The 26,305-nt window shown below is 49.7% G+C and overlaps 1 protein-coding gene across 1 annotated transcript; it reads left to right on the top strand.

Annotated features, from left to right (window-relative positions):
• The first annotated feature begins 6,456 nt into the window (after positions 1-6,456).
• On the top strand, positions 6,457-23,630 carry HSD17B3 (hydroxysteroid 17-beta dehydrogenase 3). Its single transcript, XM_040988734.1, has 11 exons — positions 6,457-6,610; positions 10,732-10,778; positions 11,983-12,058; positions 13,476-13,583; positions 16,107-16,174; positions 16,892-16,927; positions 17,990-18,024; positions 18,612-18,693; positions 20,231-20,296; positions 21,719-21,868; positions 23,470-23,630. Exons 1-11 carry the CDS (start codon positions 6,457-6,459, stop codon positions 23,578-23,580), a joined length of 933 nt encoding a protein of 310 aa, XP_040844668.1. The 3' UTR covers positions 23,581-23,630.
• The last annotated feature ends 2,675 nt before the right edge of the window (positions 23,631-26,305 follow it).

Below are 26,305 nucleotides of genomic sequence, written 5' to 3' on the forward strand. Positions count from 1 at the left end.
GCTAAAGATGGACTCCCAATGGAACTATTTACTATATCTTGACAACGGTATGCTGGACTCTGCCATTGTCCATGCCAGTAATGATGGACTTATGACTGCTTATGAAGAACTATCCTATTGTAATAATATAGGGGACATCAGTGTTTGTAGGGGGGATAGGGACACTTGGGGAGGGGGGAAGGGAAATCCCAGAGCCTATGGAACTATATCATAAAATAATAATACTAAAAAATGAAAAGGGGGAAGACAGCTTGTGGTTAAGGTGCTTGCTCCCCGCGTTGCCAGGGTTCAACTTGCTCTACCGTTCCCGACTCCAGCTTCCTGCATACCCTGGGACACAGCAGTGACAGCTGAAGCAATGAAGTCCTTGCCACCCAGCTTTGGGTCCTAGCTTTGGCCTGAGCTAGCCCTGACCACTGCAAGTTTTTGAAGAATGAATAGCAGATGAGAGGGGACTGTTTTTTTTTTTTCCTCTCTCTCCCTCTCAAATGAAATATTTAAAAAAAAAATCGTTACCAGACAGGACAAGGAAATATTGCGACCAGCTGTGTGGTGCCCCAGGAAGTCTCCACTTAGCCTTCCACATCCCTTGTCAGGGTGCTGCTGCAGCTGGCCACTCTCCTTCCTGGTCAGCCACTGTCAAGTCCCCGGGTCCCTGCTGTCCACATGGGAGACCCGGATGGTGCTAGCATTCATCCTCGGTGCTGTGGGCTTTTGGGGAGTGGACTAGCAGATGAAAGACCTCTCCCGGGCTTCTTCTCTGTCATTTCACCTTTCAAATAAAGAGATCTTAAAAATAAGTGCAGAGTCTCAGGGTATGTTGTAATCCATGGGATCTGAGAGGCACTGCCTGTCCTAAGACATAGGGTTCTGAATTTGGGACTCATGGATGGAATTTAGTGGACTGATCAACTTAGATGGGGAGATTAACTCCTGCTCCATCCCTAACTTCTGCCCCAAATTTAGCATTCCTTTCCACACGAATGCTGGCAAAAACCACAATATTATTGGTTGTACTTATTTTGTTTTGTGGTTGTGCGTGTTAGAATTCCAGATGTGTTTGCAGTCTTTTCTCGTTTGGATAGAAAAGTCATCTGCCCCCTGCTTGTACTCTGATAATTAGTAGATTCTTACTACTGTGTTCATAAAGACTCAAGGGGCAAGGTGCGTGGTGTTCCTATTTTTTTCCTCTGTTTCCCTTCATGTGTTAAACAAACAGAACATGAAGGTAATGTCCTCTTTTTCTTGGAAAGTTTGTTTAGATAGAGGCAGGCTGCATTCAGGGACAGAGAAGGCGGGGAAGAGAAGGGTGAGAGATGTTTCTGCTTTCATTTGGTGTCTGGGAGAGAGAGAGAGAGAGCCCTTCTCTGTTGCCTAACTTTTTTTTTTCTCAAAGATCTATTTTTATTGGAAAGTCAGATATACAGAGAGGAGGAGAGACAGAGAAGAAGATCTTCCATCAAATGATTCACTCCCCAAGCGGCCACAACAGCCAGAGCTGAGGCGATCTGAAGCCAGGAACCAGGAGCTCTTCCGGGTTTCCCATGCAGGTGCAGGGTCCCAAGGCTTTGGGCCATTCTCTAGTGCTTCCCCAGGCCACAAGTAGGGAGCTGGATGGGAAGTGGGGTTGCGGGGAATAGAACTGGTGCCCATATGGGATCCCGACGTGTTCAAGGTGAGGCTAGGCTATTGCTCTGGGGTCTTTGCTTGAATTCTTGTGAGTGGTTTATGTGAGGGGAGTCCATCGTGGGGAAAGGATCATTTAATTGACACACAGTATTATACAGGTGGGGGATATGCCTTCTAATTCATGACTGTAAGCAAGTCATTGCTTCCTTGTCCCATGTCATTGGCCCCTCAAAGTTTATCCTTGAGTTGCGGAAGGCTGTGGATGCATCACATCTGTAACTACTTCCTACTGGTGAGGGGCGGAGGCCTTTCACGTCCCTTGGGCATCTGTCCCTATTTCATCGAATGTGTCCATCTCCACTCTGAGAGAAGCCGATGCTTTCTACACTGCTCGAGCCCTTGGGTCAAATGGCGTAAAATTGGAGAGAAACCAAGTGCGGGTAGAGTGTGCTCCGGAGAAGGAAGATTGTACTGCATTGTTTCCCAAATGTGGGCGCTGCTAGACTGCCCCGTGCGGATTGAAAAGCCACCCCGCTGGAGCACAAAGGCCGTTATTGTCTCCCACAGTGAGTACAGCAGTGTCAGTCACCGCGCAGGCTCCTCCCTGCTCCCCGAGCCAACACTCAGGCTCCTAGACGGAGGTGCAGGTGCCGTACCCGTACCTACTGTGATGTCTGAAGAACTCACCAGCAGTTCTCTCACCGAAGCAGTTTCTGCAAAAGATCAAAAGTAAGAAAGGACATGTTTGCTTTCAAGAGCAGCATCCTTGCTATGGCAAAAGCAAAAGTCCCCATGTATTGTTTTCTCTTTCGCAGTGGCATCCACGGCCTCAGCTGGTTAAGAGGAACAGACCGACTCATCCTTGGTGTCTCCCTGGGTTGGAGCCTTTCCTCTGCCCAGGCGGCAGCACCACAGGCACTGTGTGTTCTGATGCTCGGACACATACCCCACCCTCTGGGTCCTGAGACCCTGTCACCCCTGAGAAAGCCTGGGTTTCTTGGTGACCCCATAAGTGGCCTCCTCCTCTAGGAACCCTGTCTCACCCCTTGCCCTAGCATGGTTGTATACAGCGGGTACAATAGTCTAAAACTTCTCAGGCCCCTGGTGACATGGTGGGGCCCAGCATGATAGCTAGCAGCTAAAATTCTCACCTTGAACGTGCTAGGATCACATACGGGTGTCAGTTCTAATCCTGGAGGCCGTGTTTCCCATCTAGCTCCCTGCTTGTGTCCTGGGAAAGCAGTCAAGGATGGTCCAAAGCCTTGGGACCCTGTACCTGCATGGGAGACCTGGAAGAGGCTCCTGGATCCTGGCTTCAGATCACTTTAGTTCTGGCCATTGTGGTCGGTTGGGCAGTGAATCAGTGGATAGATCTTCCTCTCTGTCTCTTCTCCTCTCTGTATGTAGGCCTTTCCAATAAAGGTAAAAATAAAATCTTTTAAAAAAGAATGACATGGTGATGCTGTCTTGCAGGTGTGGCCTGCTTAGGACCCTTTGGGCTGTTGTCCTGCTGAAGGCCATCGGCACCTCCAGGATGCTGGTCTAGTGTGGTGGCACACCATAGGAGTGTCCTGCCAAGGACCGTGGCATTAGGCCTGTGTCCTGCCTGCTTCCCACTTGGTCAGAGCTGATGGCATGCCCCTTACTCTCCTTAAGAAAACTAAACCCACAGGTTCTGGACACTGACCTGGCAAGGTGTGGTTCTTATCCTCCTAGCCCCTACAGGCTCCCAGCTCTGGCATAAGAGTGTGTGGAGATTGGCAGTGCAGAGCTTGGCTTGGCCCTGGCTGTTTCCTGGCAGAACCACTAGCCAGGGCAGCAGGTGAACCTGGCATTGGCAAGCTGCAAGAAGGCCAGCCTGGCCCTGCTGGGTCATCGGATGGGAGACACGGCAGGGAGGACAGTTGTCCCTCAGAAGGCCCCTGGGGAGTGGCTGCTGGATCCTCCGTGGAAACCAGACTCTGCTGATGCTCAAGGTCATGGGTAAAAGAACACATGTTTGCTTTTAACCCAGGCATATCCTCACACACACACACACACACACACATACCCTAAATCATCTCTAGATGACTTATAACACCAAGCGGATGCTGTTACACAGTTGTTTTAGAGAATAGAGACAAGGAAAAGTCTGTTCCACATTTTGTGTGTATGTGTGGAGTCCATGCTGTATTTCCCCCCCCCAGTCATACACAACTCAGAGCCCCAGAACTTACCCCTCAGCATCGGCATGCGCCAAGGAACTGACAGAGCCACAGTCTGTTTCTCTTGCTGTCTCCTTGCCATCATTTTCTTTGTCCAGTGCCAAGCCGCTTTCCTGGCAGCTCAGGAGCCTGTCTCTCCTGGGCCAGGCTTACCCTACATTGTAAAAGCCTGTGGGGCACCAGTTTTCCGGCAAGATGGTCCCCAATGATACCCTCTCTGAGCTTCAGTTTCCACGCCAAGGCTTGACATTGAAGCTGAACTTGACCCTGGTCAGCAAGGGCCAGCTCATGCATCTTCTTTGTTTCATTTATCTCCCTGTGTTGGTGTTTTCGCTTGTTCTTGACTTTTTGGTCTTGTTAGGCTTTGATGCTTTTAATAAGATGTTTTTAAGAATCTTCTACCCATGGAAATGTGCGAGATGTTCATATTCTGTTGAAATTAAAATTTCATATTGTTAGGTTGTCAAAGACAAATATAAAAAGAAACTGCATTAATGATCTATTTTATGCAACAATTTAAATCAATGATTGGGCTTAAAATGACATGGCTTACAACCTCACGGTTTTTGTGGGGTCAGAAACTTGGGCTTGGATTAGCTGAGTTCCTCGGTTCAAGGCCCCGCAGGGGACAGCGAAGAAGGCAGCGACAGGGCTGCAGTAACCTCAGGCCTCAGCAGGAACTCACTTGTCCCTTTGTTGGGGCATAAGCTCCCACCCAGCTGCTTGGGCCTCCTCACAGAGCATCCCGCACACACTTCATCGGGGGGGGGCAGCGCGAAGAGTCAGCGAGCAGAAGCCACACTCGTTAGCCACCTGATCTTTGCAGACCCAACCTGTCTATGCATTGCATGGTCCCCTTGCATCCTCACACTTGCACTTCTTCCTCGCTTCAGGCACTGGGCTCAGGAGCCTGCAAGGGACCCTCATGCTTGCAGGCTGGCTGCTTCTTTGCTTTCAAGTCCCACCCACATCACAGACCTCTGGGAAAAAAAAAAATCTCTTTTAAAGTATTTGCTGATGAGTTGTGCTAGGAGCTCTCTCAGTACGACTTTTTCACAGCCCTTGCACCTGATGTTGTCTCTATTTGCCTAATGACTCTCCTCCTGGAAGGTACACTTGAGATGAGAACTGTCTTATTTACGATTCTATTGCCAGTGCTTTGACCCGCGACTGCCCTCTGATAGGCAGTCAGTTGATATTTGATGAATACAGGGATGAATGGTTCCATTCTGGCATTCTTTTTTGTTTCCAGCTCAGGCAAATGTCCATGGCTGTAACACAGTATCTGAAGTAGGCCAGCCTTACAAAGGAGAGAGACCTGCTTCACTCATAGTGATGGAGGTGGAAAGCCCAGAGAACAGAGTAGACTCCCAACCAGGTCCCTTCGGCTGCAAACCTCACTGACAGATGGCACTGGTGTGGGCCCTTGTGTCAGTGTGGGTCGCCTCTCAAAACAGGAACTCAGAGAATGTTGCAGAGGGTCATACTGCTTTCTAAAAACATCATGGGGCTTGGCGCGATAGCCTAGTGGCTAAAACCTCACCATGCACACATCAGGATCCCATACGAGTGCTAGTTTGTGTTCCAGCTGCCCTGCTTCCCAGCCAGCTCCCTGCTTGTGACCTGGAAAAGCAGTAAAGGACGTCCCAAAAGCTTTGGATCCCTGCACCCATGTGGGAGACCTGGAAGAAACTCCTGGCTTCTGGCTTGGGATTGGCTCAGTTCCAGCCGTTACGGCTACTTGGGGAGTGAATCAGCAGGGGGAAGATCTTTCTATTTATCTGCCTTTCCAATAAAAATAAATAAATCTTAAACAAACAAACAAACAAACAAAAATTACTGGTTTGTTTATTTATGCATCCGTTTTTAAGGAGAGTCAAGCGAGAGAGCCCATCTGTTGGCCCTCTCTGGCAAGTGCTGGCCAGGCAGAAGCTAGGTGCTCAGAATTCCATTAGGCCTCCCACACAGGGGACAGGGACTCAAGCTCTGGCGCTTGCTGCCTCTGAGGGTGCCCATTAGCAGAAAGCTGGGCTTGGCAGTGCAGCTGAGACTCAAACTTGGGGGCTCTGGTAGGGGTGCCCCAAGACAAGAAGTGACTCAAGCGCTGAGCCAAACACCTGCTTCTGCCTCCGGCGTTTTATCACAACTGAGCCGTAGGAGAAAAGCCGCACTCCAGGACCTCTGGGTGCTCTGCGGAGGGCAGTTTCCTAGGGACCCAAGGACCTCCTAGGCTCTGTTTTGTCATAGGGTGGTACCAACTCCCCCAGCTCCACACTGCTGACTTGGCTCCCCCTACACAAAAACCTCCGGAAAACTCCTTGACAGCCTACCTAAATCCATAGACAGGACCTCAGGCTTCGGTTCTCCCCCAGCTGGCCTTGTGACCTCCAATATCTTCATCTCCAATGACTGCCCCGCGGCGGCAGGGTCCCTGCGGGCTGGGCAGGGTTGAGATAGAACACTGCAGTCAGAGGTCCGTGAATCAGCGAGTTGTGCAAGATTTCTCTAATCTCAGTGCCCCAGAGCCAATGGACAGCGCCTGGGCACTCCCGCCAGAAAGAGCGATAGGTATTGAGTGCTGCCGACGCTGCCGAGGGGTGAGGGTTTCTCGGCTGGCACAGCCATGGCTGAAGTTCTGGAGCAGTTCTTGGTGTGTGTGGGGCTCCTGGTGTGCCTGCTGTGCCTGGGCAAGTGCCTGGGACTCTGCAGACGCGTGCTCCCGAGCTACTGGCCGGCTTTGCCTGGTGGTTTCTTGCGGTCCATGGGACAATGGGCAGGTAGGGACAATGGCCCGGCTCTTGTTTTGTGGTTGGGGTGGTTGTTTCTTGCGATTACTATGGCTTGGAAGACAGCTTGCAATTTTTCTCTGGGAGAGAAAAGGGCTGTTGTTTTGGGTGCCTTCATTGTGGGGCAGGGAAGTGGGAGTGAAATTAGAATTTTCTTAAAATGCCTGATCCTATGGGGACCTTGGGAGGGGTCCGGTGGGGGGAGTAACAGTCCGCCCCACAGACTGGGTTTGCTGACTTGTGGAGTTTCTAGACGCTCTAGATGGTCAACAGAGCCTCATCCTCAGATGGACAAAAATCCAGGTGCTTTTGTTTTGTTCAAGAGTATTTCAAAGCTGGGACATTCGCATCATTTTAATTCATTGGACAATATCTGTCCAAATGTTTTAACGAAATGAGGGTGTCATAACATTTAGAGAACAGAGATCTCTGTGAGAGTCAGAGGAGAGAGATGAGGAGAGGTAGAGAGAGCATGTGTGTGTACACGAGAGAGAGACAGAGAGAGAGAAAGAGTAGGAGTGAGAACTGACATCTATCAATTAGTTGTCCCTCAAATGCTTGCACTGCTTCTCCCACCTTCCTCCTGAGCCACAGTCCCCTGACCCGTCATCGCCTGGTGCCTGCCAGGTTGTGCGTTAACCGGAAGCTGGAGGCAGGAGCTGCAGCCAGAAATCATATCTGGATTTTATGATGTGGCACGTAGACGTCTTAGCTGGCAACTCAACCACTATGCCAAGTGGTCACCCTGGAGCTACATTTTCAAGATGATTAGATATGGACTCTGGGGCTGGCTGTGCCAACTAGATGCCACTTCCCAGTGGCCTGTCCCTTGGGAGCAAGCTGGAGGTCATGAGGTCACGCTGCCTGTATCACCCTGAAGGAATGACAGAGATCTTTGCACAGGTTTGTGTTTCAAAGCAGACACCAAGCAAGGTGCAGCGCTGTGATTAAAAATTTACTAAAGATGTAAATTCCTACCTTAAAGATGATCAGATGAACTATGGGATAGCTAGATAAATGTGAAATTCAGCTACACAAGGGGTAACTTCTATTATTTACTTGCAGTTCAAATTAAATTGGGCATTCTATGGTTCCTCTTGCCAAACTGGCAACTTGATGAACTTAGCAATGGAAATGACAGCAATTCACAAATGAGAAATTGTTTGGAATGACAGGTGAATTTGAATTGTTTCTTTTATCTGTAGTGTGTGTGTGTGTGTGTGAGAGAGAGAGAGAGAGAGAAATGGACAGAGCTCTTAGTTGTTGATTCATTCTCCAGATGCAGGGAGCGGCTGTCAGGAGCTAGGTGTCACATCTCGGACACCATGCCCTCTTACGCAGGACATGAGCAACTGCACTAGCATTTTGGCTGCTGGCCACATACCCTTGCTCAACTCCATTGAACTGTATTGGACTGGCCTTGAACGTATCCCCTTTAGGAAGAGTGTATGGTCTCCATTGAACTTGCTAGTTAGCTTCTGTGTTCTGGATCCAGGAACCGGCTCCACACAGATTCAAACACCCAAGCTGAGGGCACTTGGAACTCTATATACCTGCTGCATCAGGGTGGAGGCACAGCCAATCGCAGACACACAATCCAGAAGTTCAAATGGGGGCAGGGACTCAGAGCACCTGGGTACTCAGGGGGGAAAACTCCATTTTAACCTGTTTTATAGGTCAGGGTTGAACGAAATAATCATTAACAAGAGTAAAATGGCTTTGAGCATAGTAAGACAGGGGAGAGATAATACCACTGAATTTCAAGAAGTTCATGGAAAAACATGGAATGAAAAGACAAATTTATGTTGGTGCAAAAACTTTAACGAATTATTATTCATTTGAAAGGCAGAGTAACAGAACAAGGGAAAGCCAGAGAAAGAGATCTTCCATTTCTTCCTTCATTTTCCCCAAATGCACGCAACAGCTAGGGTTGGGTCAGCATGAGGTTAGAAACCAGGAATTTCAAGAGTTTGCACATGGCTGGCAGGAACCTAGTTACTCAAACCACTCCGCACTGCCCTCTTAGGCAGATGAAAAGCAGCAGATTAGCCGGACCAGACAACAAGGATCTAGGACGGGAACCAGCACTGCTAGGGAAAACAGGTATGGCTAGTCAGGGTTTAACTCACAGCGTGACACCCGCTCCAGTATGGAAACTTTCTCAAAGCCACACATTGTTTTTGCACCTTTTGGATACAGGTTATTTATATGGAGAGGGAGAAGGAGAGAGAGAAGGAGAGAGAGAGGGAGAGAGAGAGAGAGAGAGAGAGAAAGAGGGAGAGAGAGAGGTCCTCTGTTGGTTCATTCCCCAAGTGCCAAGTGAGAGTTGGAACTGAGACAGGCTAAAACTGGGCTTCTGGAACTCCATCCGTGTCTCCCAGATGGGTGGCTGTCACTAGCTGCCTTCCAGGTTCATTTCCAGGGTGCCTATTGGCAGGGAACTTGAATGGAGGGGGGAACTAGAAGTTGAACCAAGCCGCTCCGATATAGGATGCGGGCATCCCCAAATATGGCTCAGTCCTTGCGCCCTAATAATTGCCCCCCGCCATAAGCACTTTTTTTAAGAATTAAAAAAAAATCATTTGGTGAATTTTTTTTTGCATTCAAACTTATCTTTCATTTACTTTTCTGTGTCTTTTTGAAGTACCTTTGTATATTTTGAGTGGGGGACAAAAGGAAACCTGGTTAGAGGAGACTAAAGTTTTTAACTCTTGGACAGCATACTCCCAGGTTTGAACTGAAGTCTTAATTATTTCATTGGTGTATATTGACAAACTTGGGACTCCAAAGTCACACAGCTTGGATGTAAATATTTTTGTCATCATGTTTAACAATATGATCTTGACTGAAATAAGTGAACATCTGTGTGTTCACTGCCCAGATGGCCTCAATGGCCAGAGCTGGGCCAGGATGAAGCCTTCATCTGGGTCTCCCACTTGGGTACAAATGCCCAAGCACTTGGGTCATCTTGTGCTGCTTTGTCAGGCCATTAGCAGGGAGCTGGGTTGGAAGTAGAGCAGCCGATCTGTGAACTGGTGCTCTTACGAGATGCTAGCGTCACAGATGCTGCTCTACCTACGACGCCACAACCCTGACCAAGGGCTTTCTCTTCTGTTTGTCTAAGAAACACTCCCTAGCCGACTGGCACGCTAGTGAAGAGCAGGTTACAGCAGGCTGAACTGTGGTGAGTGCTTGAGATGGTGGCACTTACATCAAGGAGGTTCATCCTGGATTGCAGCCACTAAGTCTGAGCGCGGTGTTGGCTGGCAGAGAGCGGGAACACCTTGTCCGCTGGACTCAACCAGATGGCTCTGTTGGGTACAGATTCTTGAGGCTCTTTCCTTTTGCTGTATTCTGTTTCTTTTCGGTGCTTTCCTTTTTGGAAGAAGGCCTCCCATCTTCCACAGGCGTTGTCTGCTTGTGTCCTAGGGGAGTACAAAATAGGGAAAAGTTAGGAAAAACCATGAAATCTCCCTTTGAAGGCTGGGAGGTGAATGGGCAGGGAGCTAACAGGGCACACTGCTTTCCATGTGTAAATCCTTATGGAGTTTGGCTAAAATGCTTGCTGGTTGATTTTTTTGTTTGTTTGTTTGCTCCATTCTGGAGGTATTTGCCACAGTTTCACCTGTCTTTGCAAATAATGACACTTTAAAAATAACTTCACCTTGAATGTTTATAATGGGAGTGTCAGGACCAGCATGGTAGCACAACAGGTTAAATATTTCACCTTCAAGCACCAGCATCCCATATGGGTGTTTGTGTCCCAGCAGCTCCCTGCTTGTGGCCTGGGAGAGCAGTTGATCTCAAGTGCTTGGCCCCTGCACCCATATGGGGGACCTGGGAGAAGCTCCTAGTTGCAGGCTTCAGACTGACTTAGCTCCAGCTGTTGTGGCCATTTGGAAAGTGAACCAGCGATGGAAGATCTCTCTCTCTCTGTGTAAATCTGCCTTTCCAATAAAAAATAAACTAAAACTTTTTTTAAAAAAATGAAGATATACATGCTGTGATACTTTGGAATGGCCAATGTCCTAAGAGACAGGACTTGGACGGGAAGCATGCAAGGGGGAGTGCAAGACGCAGTCTGTCATTCAAAGTCTTTCTGCTTTTCCCAGTGGTCACTGGAGCGGGAGACGGGATTGGAAAGGCATATTCCTTGCAGGTAAGTTGTCCTCTCTGCTTTAAGCATGTCCTACAACTGCTCACTCCAAAGAAGTGATTTTCCAAACACGAAACAAGAGGCATAAGCTGAAGCAGAATCTTACCCCAAGACACCATTTATTTTAAAACATAAGCCTGCTGCGCCCCAGTGGAGTAAACTGGGTTTGCGTCCTTGCTCCAGCTGCCATCTCTTAATTTCCTGCTACTGCAGACCCTGAATAGCAGCAAATGGTGATGACTCCAGGGACTGGGATTCCACGGCACATATGGGGGATCTCAAGGAAATAGCTGCTTCCTGACTTCAGCCCGGCCCTGCCTAGCCTGGTCACTGCAGATATATGGAGAAGGAACCAAATGGGAGTCCTCGCTGTCTCTCAAGTAACCTTTGAACACTTCATAGCAGTATGGCTGTTGCAACATCTGGGGAGTGAACCAGCAGTTAGAGCATACTGCTGTCTTACTCTGCCCTTCAAAGAAATACATTTTTAAAAGATTTATTTGTTTTTATTGGAAAGACAGATCTTACAGAGAGAAGAAGAGACACAGAAAGAGAGAGCTTCCATCCACTGGTTCACTCCCCAAATGGCCACAATGGCCAGAACTGAGCAGGTCTGAAGCCAGGAACTAGAGCTTCTTACAGGTCCCCCACGTGGGTGCAGGGTCTCAAGGATTTGGGCCATCTTCAACTGCTTTTCCAGGTCACAAGCAGGGAGCTGGTTGGGAAGGGGAGCATTTGGGGCAGGAACCAGCATCTATATGGAATGCCAAAGCTTGCAGGTAGAAGATTAGTTAGTTGAACCATTGTGCTAGCCTTAATACATTATTTTTCCTTAAAAAAAAAAGATTTGTATATGTCTGCCATAGGCACATTTTTCCCCCAAAAGTTTTCATTTCAATTCACAGTAGATTGAGCCTGTGGAGGGCCAAATAGTTGGAATTCTCATGCATTTTGGAGTAGCGGCTGTCAGATCCTGGGCCTGACAGGCACTCAGAGTTGTTGCTGGCCTGCAAAAAAACACACAGCAAGTGCTCCCTGCCAGTGAGATGTCAAGGTCAGGCCCTCAATGGCAGTTTTGCTCAGGGCCCAGAACCCTGGTCACGGCCTTGCTAATGCCGCCTGAAGACAGGACCTCACCCTACAGCCAACGGCGTTGCCCTAAGACCAACTCCACCTTTCAAACCAGCGTTTCCTATCTCCTTCCCAGTTAGCAAAGCAAGGACTCAACGTTGTGCTAATTAGCCGGACGCTGGAAAAGCTGCAGGCCGTTGCCACGGAGATCGGTGAGTACTGACCTGCTCACAGGTGCTGTTGCTAAGATGACTCGCTTCCTGTCTGGGGGTGCACACCCAAGCCCACACATGTGCTCATTTCCCACGGTCACTGGCAGGAACTCAGGCATACAGCAGGGCCCCTTTCTCCTAGGGTCCCGTACCTTCAGCAGCTTGGCCCAGGCAGAGGCTGCAGCTGGCTGCTTGTTGTGCCACGTCTTGGAAGAGCCTGTATTTGGGATCCCAGTTCCCTGAAACAGGAGGGTAAGGGGCAGCGCTTAGTGCTGGCTGTCAGATCTTAAGAATCAATCCAGGGCTGTCCTGTGTGGTTGCAGGGTTGTACAAACATCCTACCACTCTAAGAGGCTGCTTTTTTTTTTTTTTTTTTTCCTGAAAACAAATTTTCTCTGAAAACAACAAGGGGTGTTGAATTTTTGTAACAAGGTGACAGTGGACAGACTCTCAAAGCGGTGAATATCAATTATGAAGACTTGGAAAGGCAGTTGTTTGGAGTCATGCTCCCATCCCAGGGGAGATTTGGGATCGAAGGCAGCCAAGACGGATGTGGGAGTTTTGTGCTCTGCCCGCACAGCCGGGAGGCCTGATGTCCTTGAGCTGATGAATTCTGTTTGTGTCCCGGGTCCTGATAGTAAAGAAACACTGTGGAGGACCCAGACATCCTTCGTGCTTTTCTCACGAGGCGACACACGCACTTGGTGTCATCATTTTGAAAAGCAAGGACATGATTATCTTGAGAGCTTCCCCTAACTCCCAAACTGTTAAGCGTGTAGCAGGGAAGCGAGAGACGCGCAGATGTCTGCTTGAAGATGTGTTTACAGAATGCACAAAATCTTCTTGCTCTTTCTGGGGTAATAGATACATATTTAAAATTGTGTCATATATTTGTGTACATTTATATAGTCTATTGACACATTTCATTCATATTTATAAATATATTTATGTAGATACATATCTTATATTCATATATTTAAAATTAAGTCATTGTGTACACGAGTGTTCAAGCGTTGCGCACAGAGAGGGTCGCTGTGGTTGTGCGGGGGGGGGGGGGGACCGGCCACTGCTGAGCAGAGTTGGGCAACCAGGGGATACCTGGAGTTCGCAGCCACCAGGGGGCCTCCCGCCCATGATCTCTGGTTCAGCAGGTGTGTGTGGAGCCTGGGGGGGATCCACTTTCCCCAGGCTTCCCTTAAGGGTGCTCCTGCTGCGTATTACAGACCTACTTAGAGACCTAAGCATTCTCTTCCCGCTGCAGTACCTGCAGGCCGTGGGAGCGCCCTCTAGCGTTGACCGGCGCTACCTCTCACCTGCCATTGGGAGACAAAGGCCTGTCTTCTTCAATGTCTGCACAGGGGCCTTCGCAGCCTGAAGGCCACCAGGTCCCCGAAAGGAATTCTTGTCTTCCATGCAGAGCGGACCACGGGGAGGAGCGTGAGGATTATACAAACGGACTTCACCAGGGCCGATATCTATGAGTCTATTCAAGAAGAGCTTGCAGGTTTAGAAATCGGAATTTTAGGTAAGTTACAGAATGCCCAGCTTGTGATTTGTCAGCGCAGTAGTGATCTTAGCAACACTCAGTGGTTTCCTGGGAGTTGAGACTGAAACAACCATTTTGAGCTGCTGCGCTCAAATGACTGCTAAAGATCGGTTTCTCAGGAGGCACCAGTGACTTAGAAAATTTTTTTCCTCAGGGCTGGTGCAGTGGTATAGTAAGCTAATCTTCCACCAGCGGTGCTGACATCTTGTCTGTTTCAACTCCAATTGCTCCACTTTCCATCCAGCTCCCTGCTTATGTGGCTTGGAAAAGCAGGGGAATATGGTCTCTGTGCTTGGGCCCCTGCTCCCATGTAGGGAGACCAAGAATATGCTCCCACCTTCAAACCAGCCCATCTTTGGCTACAGCCATCTGGTGAGTGAACCAGCTATTGCCTCTCCCTCTCTTTCTCTGTAACTCTGACTTTCAAGTAAAATAAACAAATCTTCAAAACAAATTTGCATCTGGTTTTGGAATGCATTGGACTTCCTCGTTCCAGCCTGCCAGCTCTATCTTCTCATATCAGAATACGTTTTCCTTAATTAGAAAATATGTATTTATTTATTTTGCTTGAAAGACAGAGTTACGGGGGAAGGAGGGAGGAGAAAGAGGAAGGTCTTTCATCTGCTGGTTCATACCCCAAATGGCTACAGCCACTGGGACTGGACCAAGCTGAAGCCAGGAGCTTCTTTTGGGTCTCCCACATGGGTGTTGGGGTCCAAGGACTTGAACCATTCTCAGTTGCTTTCTCAAGCCATTAGCCTGGAGCTCGATAACAAATAGAGCATCCAGGATTCATACTGATGCCCATATGAAATGCCAGGGATACAAATGGCAGTTGAAGCTGAAGCACCAGCCCCAGAATGAGCATTTTTTCATAGATTTAATGTCGACATTCTATAGAAAGTGGACTACCAGCAACATGGATTAGGGAGAATTTGTCTAGCTGACCAATGTTGCTATGACTGATCAATAAAATAGAATGAACATGTGGTTGAGAGTTGATCCTCTGTCTTATTTAGAAAGTGAGATTTTTTTCTGTAATAATTTATAGACAAAATATTTTATAGTCACCTATAAGTGCAATATTTATATTGTATACACACAATTTGACTTCTGAACTTCTTGCTGAATTTGAAAAGCAATGACATGTTTGCAGATAAAAATGTAAACCACATCATTGCAACAAGAACCAAAAGAAAGGACAGGCAGAGAAAAGAAATATAAATTTCTTGCAATTCCAGTAGTCTGGAATGAGAGAGCATTCTGGGGCATATGTTTTTAGGCAAACACACATGTATCGTCAAAGCCGGGTTATATGTACTACTGAGTCCTTGTAATTTACTTTTGAAAAAGAAAAACAAAACACCTTACAAGGGCCAAAGCTGTAGTGTTGTAGGTTAAGCCATTGGCTACTGTGTTGCCATCTCCTAGAGCAATTTGAGTCTTGGCTGCTCTACTTCCAATCCAGCTCCTTGCTATTGCATCTGGGAAAGCAATGGAAGATGGTCCAAGTCCTTGGGTCCCTGCACCCACTTGGGAGACCCTGGTGAAGTCCCTGGCTTCTGGCTTCAGTCTGGCCCGGCCCTGACTATTGCAGCTACTTGGACAGTGAACCGGTTGTTGGGAGATCTGTCTGTTGCACGCCGGCACACAAAACTTCTGTAATAAACAAGACTGAAAGATGAATGCTGAGGAAGTGAGAGCCTGCAGTGACTTGAGAGTAGCAGGGACCAAGTGTTTCTGGGCTCTGAGACACCAGAGCCAAGAACCTTACCCTAACATCCTGTTCTTATGGATCACATACAGAGTTAGTGTCATTAGTTAATCGTTACAGCTTACAAAGAAGGACATCAGACAGCAGATTTCGACACTGTGTTTGTTTACCACATATGCCTTAAAGAACAATCTGATTAATGCAAGTGTTTTTAACACATTTTTGTTTTCAGATCCTGGACATGTCCACCTAATGTTGCAATTGCCAGGTTATCTAACTTTCCGTCAAATAACTTTGTAGTTTTTTTTTTTTTTTTTTTTTTAGTGGAGACAAAAGACGCTGGCAGGCAGTGCATCTTGCTTTGGCTTACCCGTGGCTTGCACACGTAGACCCATTGTCTCCTTTGGAGCTATCCAGCTCACAAGTTTAACGATTAACTTTTGGGTTCCTTCCAGCATTGCAGGAGCTGTGGCATAAGCCTTTGGAAAAATCACAACATCTGCCTCTTTCTGTAACTCTGTCTTTCCCCAAAAAACAAAAAACAAAACAAAACAAAACAAAAAACAAACAAAAACCCAATGATAAATCTTGAAACTCTACATCACCAATGGTTCCCCATCAAGCAGCTCTTGTTTGTGATGGCTGTCTTGCAGTGTGGTCCAATCATGGTATCCCCTGTGTCTGGACATTTCCCCAGTCAACAGAGTACATTTCCTTTGTGCACCTGCTTCTCCATGGCAACTCGCACCTGTTCCCCTGATGCATGTCTGTTCTGCCTCCTTCTGCAGTCAACAACGTTGGAATGCTGCCGAGCCTCCTCCCCACACATTTCCTTAACACAGCGGATGAGATCCAGGTAGGTAGGTCTGGTCTCCACTCACCCAGGTATGGGGCCCCTTTCAAAGCTCCTCCATCTGGTTTGTCACTAGAGCCTGGGAAGTGGTGATGGGAAGCAGGTCTGGCCAAGACTGAGTATTGCTCAGAGCATGTCTTGCTCCCCCACTGCTCATTGATACACAAATGGGGACCACATCCAGGAGTCACTGGGTGATTACCTGGCAGCTTGTCCTTCTGGGGCTCTATGCTGTGCGCTGTGAAAGGTTGACGATGCCTTACAGATTCATCTAATGGAGGCGCAGGGAGAAGGCCACCTCTGGGGCTTTGTCTTCTCTGCGAGGTAATGACATTTGTTCAATGGCTGTAGGAAGTGTGTGACACAGGCTGGGGACGGGGAGCCTGGGTGCTCAGGGAGCCTGGAGGATGCACAGCAGAATGGTCATTGTTGGTGGAGAGGATGTCCTTGGTGAGTTTCATAATAGGGGATGCCAGCTTCGAAGGAAGTTCTTAGTCCACACTGTGTGTGCAGAGTGCCCTAGACTGGACATCAGATGTTCACCAGTTTAGTGCATACCTGCTGAAGCTCATTCAGACTTGATTCTGCAGGCTGAATGGGTGATGGAAGCGCTTTGATGTGACCATGTGACCACTCTGTGGTCTCTGGCACTGCCTGCTTTCCGAGAGAATTTCTCTAATGTTTGGGCTGATGAGTATTATTTATTATTTTTTATTACAGGGCCTCATCCATTGTAACATCACCTCAGTTATGAAGGTATGTAACCAATGCATGTGCTAAAGGGCCGAAGTGTGACACCCGGTAGAACTGGGCGGCCGTAGAAGTACCCCCTTTCACTGTAGAGGCACATCGGTTCAAGTGGAACTGGACCTGACGGGAAGGTCGTGGTGTGGTCTCTCCATCGCCCCATTCTGTTTCCACCGGGAAGAGCTGGTTGTGGGTTCTTTCTCCCTAGTGTCTGGGTCTTGTCTCTAGGGCAGACAGCAAATGCCTTGGCACTGTGTGGTTTTTTAAGCAGGCTGGTGTGTTCAGTAACATCCTGCGCACTTCGGTTGGGTCTACACTGCTTAGCAGGTGGAGCCGTTTGTGGCTCTTTGCAGCCCACCCCACCCTCTAGCAGAAGTAGTGCAAAGTAGCTGAGCTGTTGCGCTGCGTTTTACATCATGGTCTTTCAGTTCTGGGCGTTGAGATCCATCATGGCTTGGATCATCCCCGGGTCTTCAACAGAGAAACGCCTTTGTTCATTTAAAAAAAAAGTGGCACACGGGTGGACCCCACACTCCCTAAGCCACAGGGAAGACTTTGAAGGAAACCCCTGGACATGCCATTGCATGCGCTGTGCCCCGCTAACCATGCCAGCTGGCAGAGTGGCTGGCACCTGGAACCCACCTGGAAATGCTCCCCATATGCTCCCTCAGGGACAGAAACAGAATCGTGGGCCCGAGGCAACAAGAGAATGGGTCAAAGCTCTGAGCTGGGCCTACCCAGTCCAGCCCTTTCTTTGAGTTGGGGTCACTCTCATAGCCCAACCGGGAGCCTGGGCAGGTGGAGGAAGGGGGTGGGGTATGGGGACTGCGCAGGTGTCCTCCAGAAAGGTGTCAACAGAAGCTGACTCCATCCTGCCCAGGCTCCAGGGAAGGGGTTGGTGTCAGGTTGGACCACCACCACTGTCATCCTACTGGGCAGGTGTCACGTACTGTGTCCACTGCCATAGCCCACCTGTAGGCCACATGAGCTGCTGGGCTGCTGAGGTGACCTTGCACCCGGCACGCTGGCTCCTCGTTCGTGGGGAGGATCAACTTTGACCTTCTCTCGCAGATGACGCAGCTTGTTCTGAAACACATGGAGTCGAGGTAAGACATGGCAGAGCCACACGGCCACCTGCCTGCTGACTACAGGGCGCACCATCAGCTCATGTGCATTGCAAGAGAAAGCTCCAGAAGCCAATCTGGGTCCTAGACCATGCTTTGCTGCTTATGTTTATATTATAGTCATTTATTATTATTAGTTGGCTTTGTTTTCTAATCTATAGCTTGCTGTCCCTGCCTCCCCAACCCAACCTTCCCCCACTCCCGCCAACAACTTGGGGAGGATTAAGCACATTGCCAGTGTAAGCAAGCACTGGACTTTCAAATTCCTGCCAAGACAGGATTCCCTCCTGGGACATCCACCCTGCCAGGGGTCTAGGTGTTGAGACCGGAGGGACCTAGAGCTCTTAGGGGGGTTCCCCCAAAGGTTGAACCCCATCTAAGCCCAGCGCATTATCTTGATTTCACTTATGCAGGTGGGTGAGCCTGTGTGGATTCTGGTGTGACTCCTAGTCTTGGGCACCCCGGACTGGGCAGGGATCAGGTTGATGGCCTCCTCGGGAAGCACTTGGCACACTCCTGCCTGAGCTTGGGCAGCAAAGCAATGGGGATATGGCTTGTTTGCTTTCTAGGCGCAAAGGCCTCATCCTGAACATCTCCTCGGGGGTGGCGCTGTTCCCTTGGCCTCTCTATTCCCTCTACTCAGCATCCAAGGTGAGCCCTGTGGTCCAACTCTCTCCCTTCCTCGCTCATTTCTCCCACTTTGCATTGGCCTTTGGATCATCCTGGCAAGTGGATGGAAAGGTTTGTGTCTGCACGCTTCCGGGACACCCCTCCTCTGCAGACGTTTCAAGAAGGGTTTTGTACCCCTACTTCCACTCCAGTAAGCTGATCTTTTCAGTTTCCATGAACTTCTCGAAGTTCCCCTTGTCACAGCAGAAGGCGGAAGTAGACAGGGGGGAATCTGTGCTAAGTAGAAACACCCGGGTACAGGTGTTTGGGGCAGTGGCGGACATGCCCCTGGATACATGCCGGATCAGAGGGCCTGGGCTGAGCTCTGCCTCCATTTGCACGCACACTGCATCAGGTACTGCTCCAGTCCTTGGGTCTCTGTCGCCTACGGAAGAGTCTTGAGTTGGACACCTGCTTCCTGATTTCCGCTCACCGGCTTATTATGGGTGTTTGAGGGGTGGGGGAGTGAACCAGTATTTGCAAGATCTCTATTTGATTCTCTCTCTCTGGCTTTCTGCCTTTTTCATACATGCAAGTAAACAGATATAAATTAAAAGCAGGCACTCCCTCTAGGAGGCCGTGTGCAGGTGGCAGCGCAGGACTCCAGCAACACCCGTCCCAGGCTGACACTCTCCTGGTGATTTCTTTTTAATCCTGAACCAGGTGTGCCCAACAGTCCCTGGAGAAACAGATGAGGCTTTCTGTAGGTGAGCCTGTGTGTCATGGCACTGGGGCCGTTTATTCCAAAAGGTGTGTGTGTGCCACCGATGGAGTGAGGCAGTAATCTCCATCAAGATAAGCTGCCCCTCCCTTATTCTCACTTTTCTCCTCGCACAGCTTGATTAAGGTATAATTGACAACAAAAAGATGTTGCTTACGGCACCTGCTTCCTGCATTCTGCATCTCAGAGGATCTGGGTTCAATGCCTGGCTCTGACTCCACACCAACTTCCTTCTTTTAAAGAATTATTTTATTTACTCGAAAGGACGAGTTGCACAGAAAGAGGGAGACACACACACACACACAGACGTGCGCGTGCCTTTCAACCACTGGTTCACTCCCCAAATGCTGTACTTGTACGGGCTAGGTCAGGCTGAAGTTAGGGGCCAGGAGTTCTTCCAGGTTTCCCATGTGGGCGCAGGGGTACAATCACATGAGCCATTTTCTGCTAGTCTCTGAGGTTCGTTAGCAGGGGGCTAGATTGGAAGTGCAGCAACCGGGATTCGAGCCAGTGTGCTGCAGGCTGCCGTTTAACCCACTATGCGACAGTGCTGTTCCCTTTTAAAGCGTACCCTGGAAGGCAGCGATGACAGCTGTAGTGACTGGATCCCTGTCATCCGCCTGGGAGACCTGGATTGAGTTAGCAGCTCTCAGCCCAGCCCCGACACTGCTGAGGCTTGGTACCCTTCTGCTGACAGCAGGTGACGCCTCTATGGTGCCCTCGGAGAGAGTCAGCTGACGGTGGCAGGGCCGGGCCAGCGAGCTTGGGGGCCTGATGGGTTTCTCCTTCTTGCCCTAGGCTTTTGTGTGCACATTTTCCAAGGCACTGAGAGCCGAGTATAAAGACAAAGGAATCATTATCCAGGTGAGTGTTCCATGGTTGAGACTCAGGATTGCTAGTGGTGGAACTAGGGAGTCAGAGACCTCCTGACCTCGGCAGGACTGGCTGTGCACAGGCAGCCCGCAAGGAGACCCCCATGTGGGTTCCAGTGACCGTGGCTGGGGTAGTGGCAGCCATGGTGGGTCCACTTGTTTCCCTGGCATTTGTTGTTCTTCCCATGTCCCTGTTTTGCATGTGAAGGTGTTTTGCCAACCAAAGCTCGCTGCTAGAATGAAAATACTTGCTCTTATTTCCCTAGCAGGAGACTGGAGTTGGGAACACATCTTCCTTTTATTTCCCAGGGAGTAATACGTTATGAGGTCCTGGGAAGAAAAGTTTTCATTACAGCACTGATTTCCATTAGAACTGATTCCCCTGAATTTATTGACTCCCATCTGAATTCAGCTATGACAGAGCTGTCATTTCTAATGCGACGGGAAGAAAAAATAAAGCCAAGACAACAACCACAGATGTTTTTCCTTCTCTAACCCCATGGTGCTCCTCACACCAGACCAGGGTGTCGGGGTGTGGTGCTAGATTTCCGGAGCATGATGTGGCTGGCTACATGTCTCTCCATGAGAGGTGTGATGGTACGGGGTGTGACCCTCCGGGCACTTCACCTAGGTGTGACCGTGGGGATCCACAGAGCTTCCAGCTGCTCCAGCTGTGGTCATGTGTCACCCATCAGATTCTAAGATGGGGTTGCAGGATGAAACCTTTCAATGTAGCCAGATTTCAATTTAAAGTGAATATGAAGAGTGTTTTAATTCATCCCATGCTATCCGCGGGACAGAATTACGCTAGATTTTTTTTTTTTCATGTGGCCAAAATGAATTTCACCTTTCCCTCCCCCCCACAAGACTTATTTATTTGGGGGCTGGTGTGGTGGTATAGCAGGCCTCTGTCTACGGTACTTGCGTCCCATATAGGTACTAGTTCCATTCACGTACTTACTTCCCAAATGCTTACCACTGCCAGGAGGAAGCCAGAAGTCTGGAATTCTCTCTGGGTCTTGCACAAGCGTGAAGGGGCTAAAGCCCTTCAGCCATCTTATACTGTCTTCTCAGGCCTGTTAGCAGGGAGCTTGATGGGAAGTGGAGCAGCTGGGACTTGAACCGGCGTTTATCTTCATAGAACCGTTGTTCTATTTTTTTTTTGTGTTTGTTGAGTCTGGTCGTCCTGTTCCGAGCACTAACTTACTAGCTCATGGTCCCTGAATCATGTGAACTGTTCAATATTGTGTGGGTGAAGTTTCATTCCCGTAGCCAACATGCTCTGGGCCCCAGCTCTGGGCCAGGTCTTCACTTTTAATCGCCAAGGAACCCTGGTCTGTTTCCGAGAAGGAGAAGGCGGGGGGGAGTGGGTACTGGTTGCCCAGAGTCTTCCCTGGTCTTTTTCCTGTGGCAGGTGCTGACGCCCTATGCGGTCTCGACCTCCATGACAAAGCATCTAAACACCAACGCGATCACCAAGACAGCTGACGAGTTTGTGCAGGAGTCGCTCAACTACATCACGAGCAGAGATGCAGTCTGCGGCTGCCTTGCCCATGAACTCTTGGTAATTGGTCACTTCTTCCTTGGAGCCCAGGAGACAGGCTGGCCTAGCCCTTCCTTGCTACTGGGGAGCTCAGAGATTGTCTTAGGGCATGCTGCCCAGCGAGAAGGGAGGCTGGGAGTCCAGCCCGTGTGTAATGCTCAACGGAGCTGATCCCATTCTGGACCATCTCCCTTTTCCCAGCAGAAAGCAGTTTGTTCTTAGGAGTTCTTGGGCAGGGAAGAGCAAAGTGCCGTCTTACAGTCTTGCTTGATCCGCTGCCTGACTGAATGTTCAGCTCTCAGCCCTGCATGGATTTAAAAAAAAAAGCTCAATTAGATGTGTAGCATTGGCCATGTCCCTGGGGTATAAACACTCCCACCACAGCTGATGTCCGGCTGCCAGCCTGATGTCCCTGCCTAAACAAAGCCAGTTTTGTCCACTTTCTGCTTGGCACCAGAGCCTCCCTGCTTGCTCCTGCGTGGTCTTCCTAGGTTGGGTCGACAGAGATGGAGACGCAAGGTGAGCCTTGTATAATATTTTCAAGGGGGCTGGGATTCGATTTGCTTTGTGGCTGGCCTCATCAAGCCAAAAGATCCAGCCTTGGAGGGGCTCCAGGATCGGAGGGACCGAGCTTCCTGGAGAAATGATAGTTGCTCCTGGGCCATTTCTGTTTTTCCTGGGTCTCAAGGGAGCAGGTAGGTTGAGGAGTGACAGGTTAATAAGATCATGCCGAGGGCTCCTGGAGCCTGGACCTCCTTAGAGCAAGCACACAGGTGGAACTGAGCACTCAAACTCTCCTACAGCACAAAACGTCCTTTCCTGACTCTCTCTGCCTTGCTATGGTTTCTGAAGCACTTCTAGAAGCCAGTGTCTCGGGTTGATAAGCCATACCTGCTCATGACTTCCTGCCCTCACACAACGCTTCGCTGGTACCCTGCCCCAGGCATGGGCCAGCTGGCAGGAATGTTTCTGATGCTTTCCTGGAATATTATTTTGATGAGACCGGCAGCAGCGTGAGCAAGTGCTCACACGGCAAGAATGAGTCAGGCAGCTGTAGGTATTGGTGTGGTTTTCCTAGCTTTGAGTCTTTTGGGGGTTAACACTACCAGGGTGTCCAAAGGCACGATCGTTTTGGTGTCTACGCAACACCTTGTTTGCTGAGCAAAGGGTCCTGCGGTCTCTACACTCTAGCCACCAGGAACTCCGGCAGTCAGAAGAAATGCCTAGTTATGTGACAAGTCGGCAGGGTGTTCCTGCCTGCCCTGATTGTAGGTAGGTACACTGGTACCCAGAGTACAGAGCCCTTACAGAGGATTCTCATCCTCCTGGAGTTTTCTGGAAGGCTGTAGCCCTTGAAGCCGGAGCCAGCATGCACATCTGGAGGTTCCTTCTCCCCTAGGGAGATCCCCGGGAGGAGAACACGGCAGCTGTCCCATGGCTGTGCTTGTACGTGGGGCCAGTACCGACAGCAGAATGACCTCCCCGTGCTGGGACCCAGAGCAAGGGGCAGGCACCATCGCTCACGCCCACGGAACACCTGCCGAGGTGGCCCAGGTGTGACGGCCTCGCGTCCATCTTGTCCCTTTCTCCCAGACACTCATGACGATTTCTGTCTGTTCCAGGCGAGCTTCCTGGGCCTGATCCCGGCCTGTATCTTCTACAGCAGCTGGTCCCAGAGACTGCTCCTGACACACTATACGGAGTACCTGAAGCAGAATGCCCGGGCCCACTGAGGGGTGGCCACAGGGGACCTGGACGAGCAGCACAGCACCCTGAATCCCCTGACATGGGGGCGTGGTGGCATCCAAAGCGAAGGTTCTAGAGTATACTTTTTTTTTCTGCTTCACTGAAATCAGCGGTTCCATTAGGCTGGGTTCTATGTGATCGCCAGCCCCATTTCATGGCATGCACCCCCCACTTTGTCTCTTTTAAGATATCTGGGTTCGAGCCTGGCCAGTTCTGGTTAAACCTTTGTCAGCATTTCATAGGAGTGTCAGTTGATGTCCCAGCTGCCCCACTTCCAATCCAGTTCCCTGCTAGTGGCTTGGGAAAGCAGTGGAGGATGGCCCAAACTCTTGGGACCCTGCCTGCATTGTGGGAGATGTGGAAGAAGCTCCTGGCTCCTAGCTTTGGATTGGCTCAGCTGCAGCTGCTGCTGACATTTGGGGAATGAAACAACAAATGAAATCTCTTGCTTTCTCTCTTCTCTTTCGGTAACTGATTTTCAAATAAAACCAAAATGAATCTTCTTCTTTTTTTTTAAGATAGCTGGGTTCTTTGTAAGACTATATAGAAATGAAAATGTAGGTGGATGCGTGACTTAAAGTAGTTAGAAAACCGTTGCCATGAGGCAGGAGCTGGCTGCGGGGGGGGGGGGGGGGGGTGCTGTGTCTCACCGATGGGGAGGCCAGGCCCTACCAGCATTTCCAAGGAGACCAAGCATCACTGGCAGGGGCAGAGGACACAAGGATGTATGGTAGGAGTGTTGGGCTTGGGGCACTGGGAATAATAATCACTTGTTAGGTTCTCACACCCAGGGGCTGCTGCTTGCCAGGACGGGATCTTACATCAAAGAGTCCGCTCTGCTTCCCGTCCAGCTTCTTCCGAGTACACCTGCAAAGGAAGATGACCCCCTGCTGCCCAAGTGGGAGAGCTGCATGCAGTTCTGGGCTCCCGATCCAGCCCTACCTGTTGCAGCCCTTTTGGGGGAACGGACCAGTTCTTGGGAGATCTGTCATTCTTCCTTTCGCAAACATGAACAGAGCCCAGGGTGGTAGCCTAGTGGCTAGTTCTCACTCCGCATGCGCCATGATCCCAGAGGTGTCGGTTTGCGCCCCCGCTGCTCCGCTTCTCCTCCAGCTTCCTACCTGTGGCCTGGGAAAGCAGTAGAGGATGTTCCAAAGCCTTGGGACCCTGCACTTACCTGGGAGACCTGGAAGAAGCTCCTGACTCCTAGCTTCGAATCAGTTCAGCTTCAGCTGTTGTGGTCATGTGGGGAGTGAATCAGCAGGTGGAAGATCTTTCTCTCTGCAAATCTTTCTAATAATAATAATAATAATAATAATAATAATAATAATAATAATAGATTTATAAATGCTAAAAAAGACCCTTGCATCCAGTAACTTGAGGTCTTTAGTGGAAAACAACACAGCGCTAACTCCACAGGCTCTGCCTCCCTCTGTCCTGCCCCCAGGGTCTCAGAATGAACAGTGGCTGGAGACCACTGAGGCTGTTGGGTGTCGTCCTGATAGCATGAGGGGCGTCAAACGCAGTGAGAAGGGACCACCTGCAAGCCGAGAAAAGAGGCTTCCAGAAGAAATCAAACTGACCACCAGTTTGACCTTGGCCTCGGAGTCTTTGGAGTTAGGAGAAAAACGTTTGACACGGGCCGGGCTTCCAGGAGCTGAACCCCACTCCCCCTCTAATTGTAACAGAACCCCTGTGGCCTCGTCCTATAGACGAGGTCAGGGAGGAGGCCGCGAGGGACCCGGGGCTGCCACAGTAAAAGCCCCAAATTCCGCGCTGGCTTAGCAGCACTAGCTGCACACACACGGAGCCACAGCACCCTCTCGTGGCCAACAGGCAGATGACAGCGTCCCAAAAGAAGGCGAGCAGGATGGATTTAATATTGCCCCCTCATGCTGTGGGGTTGCAGGCCTGCGTGCAGGCGGGGCTCAGGGCCCTTGACTGTCACGGCTTGACGCAAGCCGTGTTCATATGGGATGATGGTGCCACAATTACCTGCTATCGTAAAGGCTTTTTTTTAAAAAAAAATTTATTTTATTTATTTATTTTTATTGGAAATTCAGATATACAGAGAGGAGGAGAGACAGAGAGGAAGATCTTCTGTCCATTGATTCACTCTCCAAGTGGCCATAATGGTCAGAGCTGAGCCAATCTGAAGCCAGGAGCCCAGAGCTTCTTCCAGGTCTCCCACGCGGGTGCAGGGTCCCAAAGCTTTGGGCCGTCCTCGACTGCTTTCCCAGGCCGCAAGCAGGGAGCTGGATGGGAAGCGGGGCTGCTGGGATTAGAATTGGCGCCCATATGGGATCCCAGTGCATGAAAGGTGAGGACTTCAGCCACTAGGCTACCACACCGGGCCCAATTTTTTTTTTTTTTTTTAAATTAAGAGACATAAAGTTTGAGAAAGAGACGCAGATGGAAAACAAAACTATTTGGGGCTCACCCCCCAAATGCCTGCAACAACTGGGCCAAAGCAGGGAACTCACTGCAGGTGTCCTAGCTGAGTAAGAAGGACTCAGCTCCCTTGAGCCATCACCTGCTCCACCCCTGCCCCAGGGCCTACACTCACTATGGAACACACGTGACATGCTCTTAACTTATAAGAAGACATTAAGAGTTAAATTTTGAGAATGGTTTTGATGAGCCGTCAAGGAGCTAGAATTGTGCCCTGGAAGACAGGACGGCAGGACAGGGAGGGCAGCCTTTCTTGGTTTC

Source organism: Ochotona curzoniae, unplaced genomic scaffold (assembly GCF_017591425.1).
Source record: "Ochotona curzoniae isolate NIBS_2020 unplaced genomic scaffold, NIBS_Ocur_1.0 contig_50, whole genome shotgun sequence".
NCBI classification, from domain to species: Eukaryota; Metazoa; Chordata; class Mammalia; order Lagomorpha; family Ochotonidae; genus Ochotona; species Ochotona curzoniae.

Coding starts and splice junctions, on each gene's coding strand:
- HSD17B3 (XM_040988734.1), top strand. CDS start 6,457: ATGGCTGAAGTTCTGGAGCAGTTCTTGGTGTGTGTGGGGCTCCTGGTG. Junction 16,928..17,989: donor ACATCACCTCAGTTATGAAG/GTATGTAACCAA, acceptor CTTCTCTCGCAG/ATGACGCAGCTTGTTCTGAA. Junction 18,025..18,611: donor CTGAAACACATGGAGTCGAG/GTAAGACATGGC, acceptor TTTGCTTTCTAG/GCGCAAAGGCCTCATCCTGA.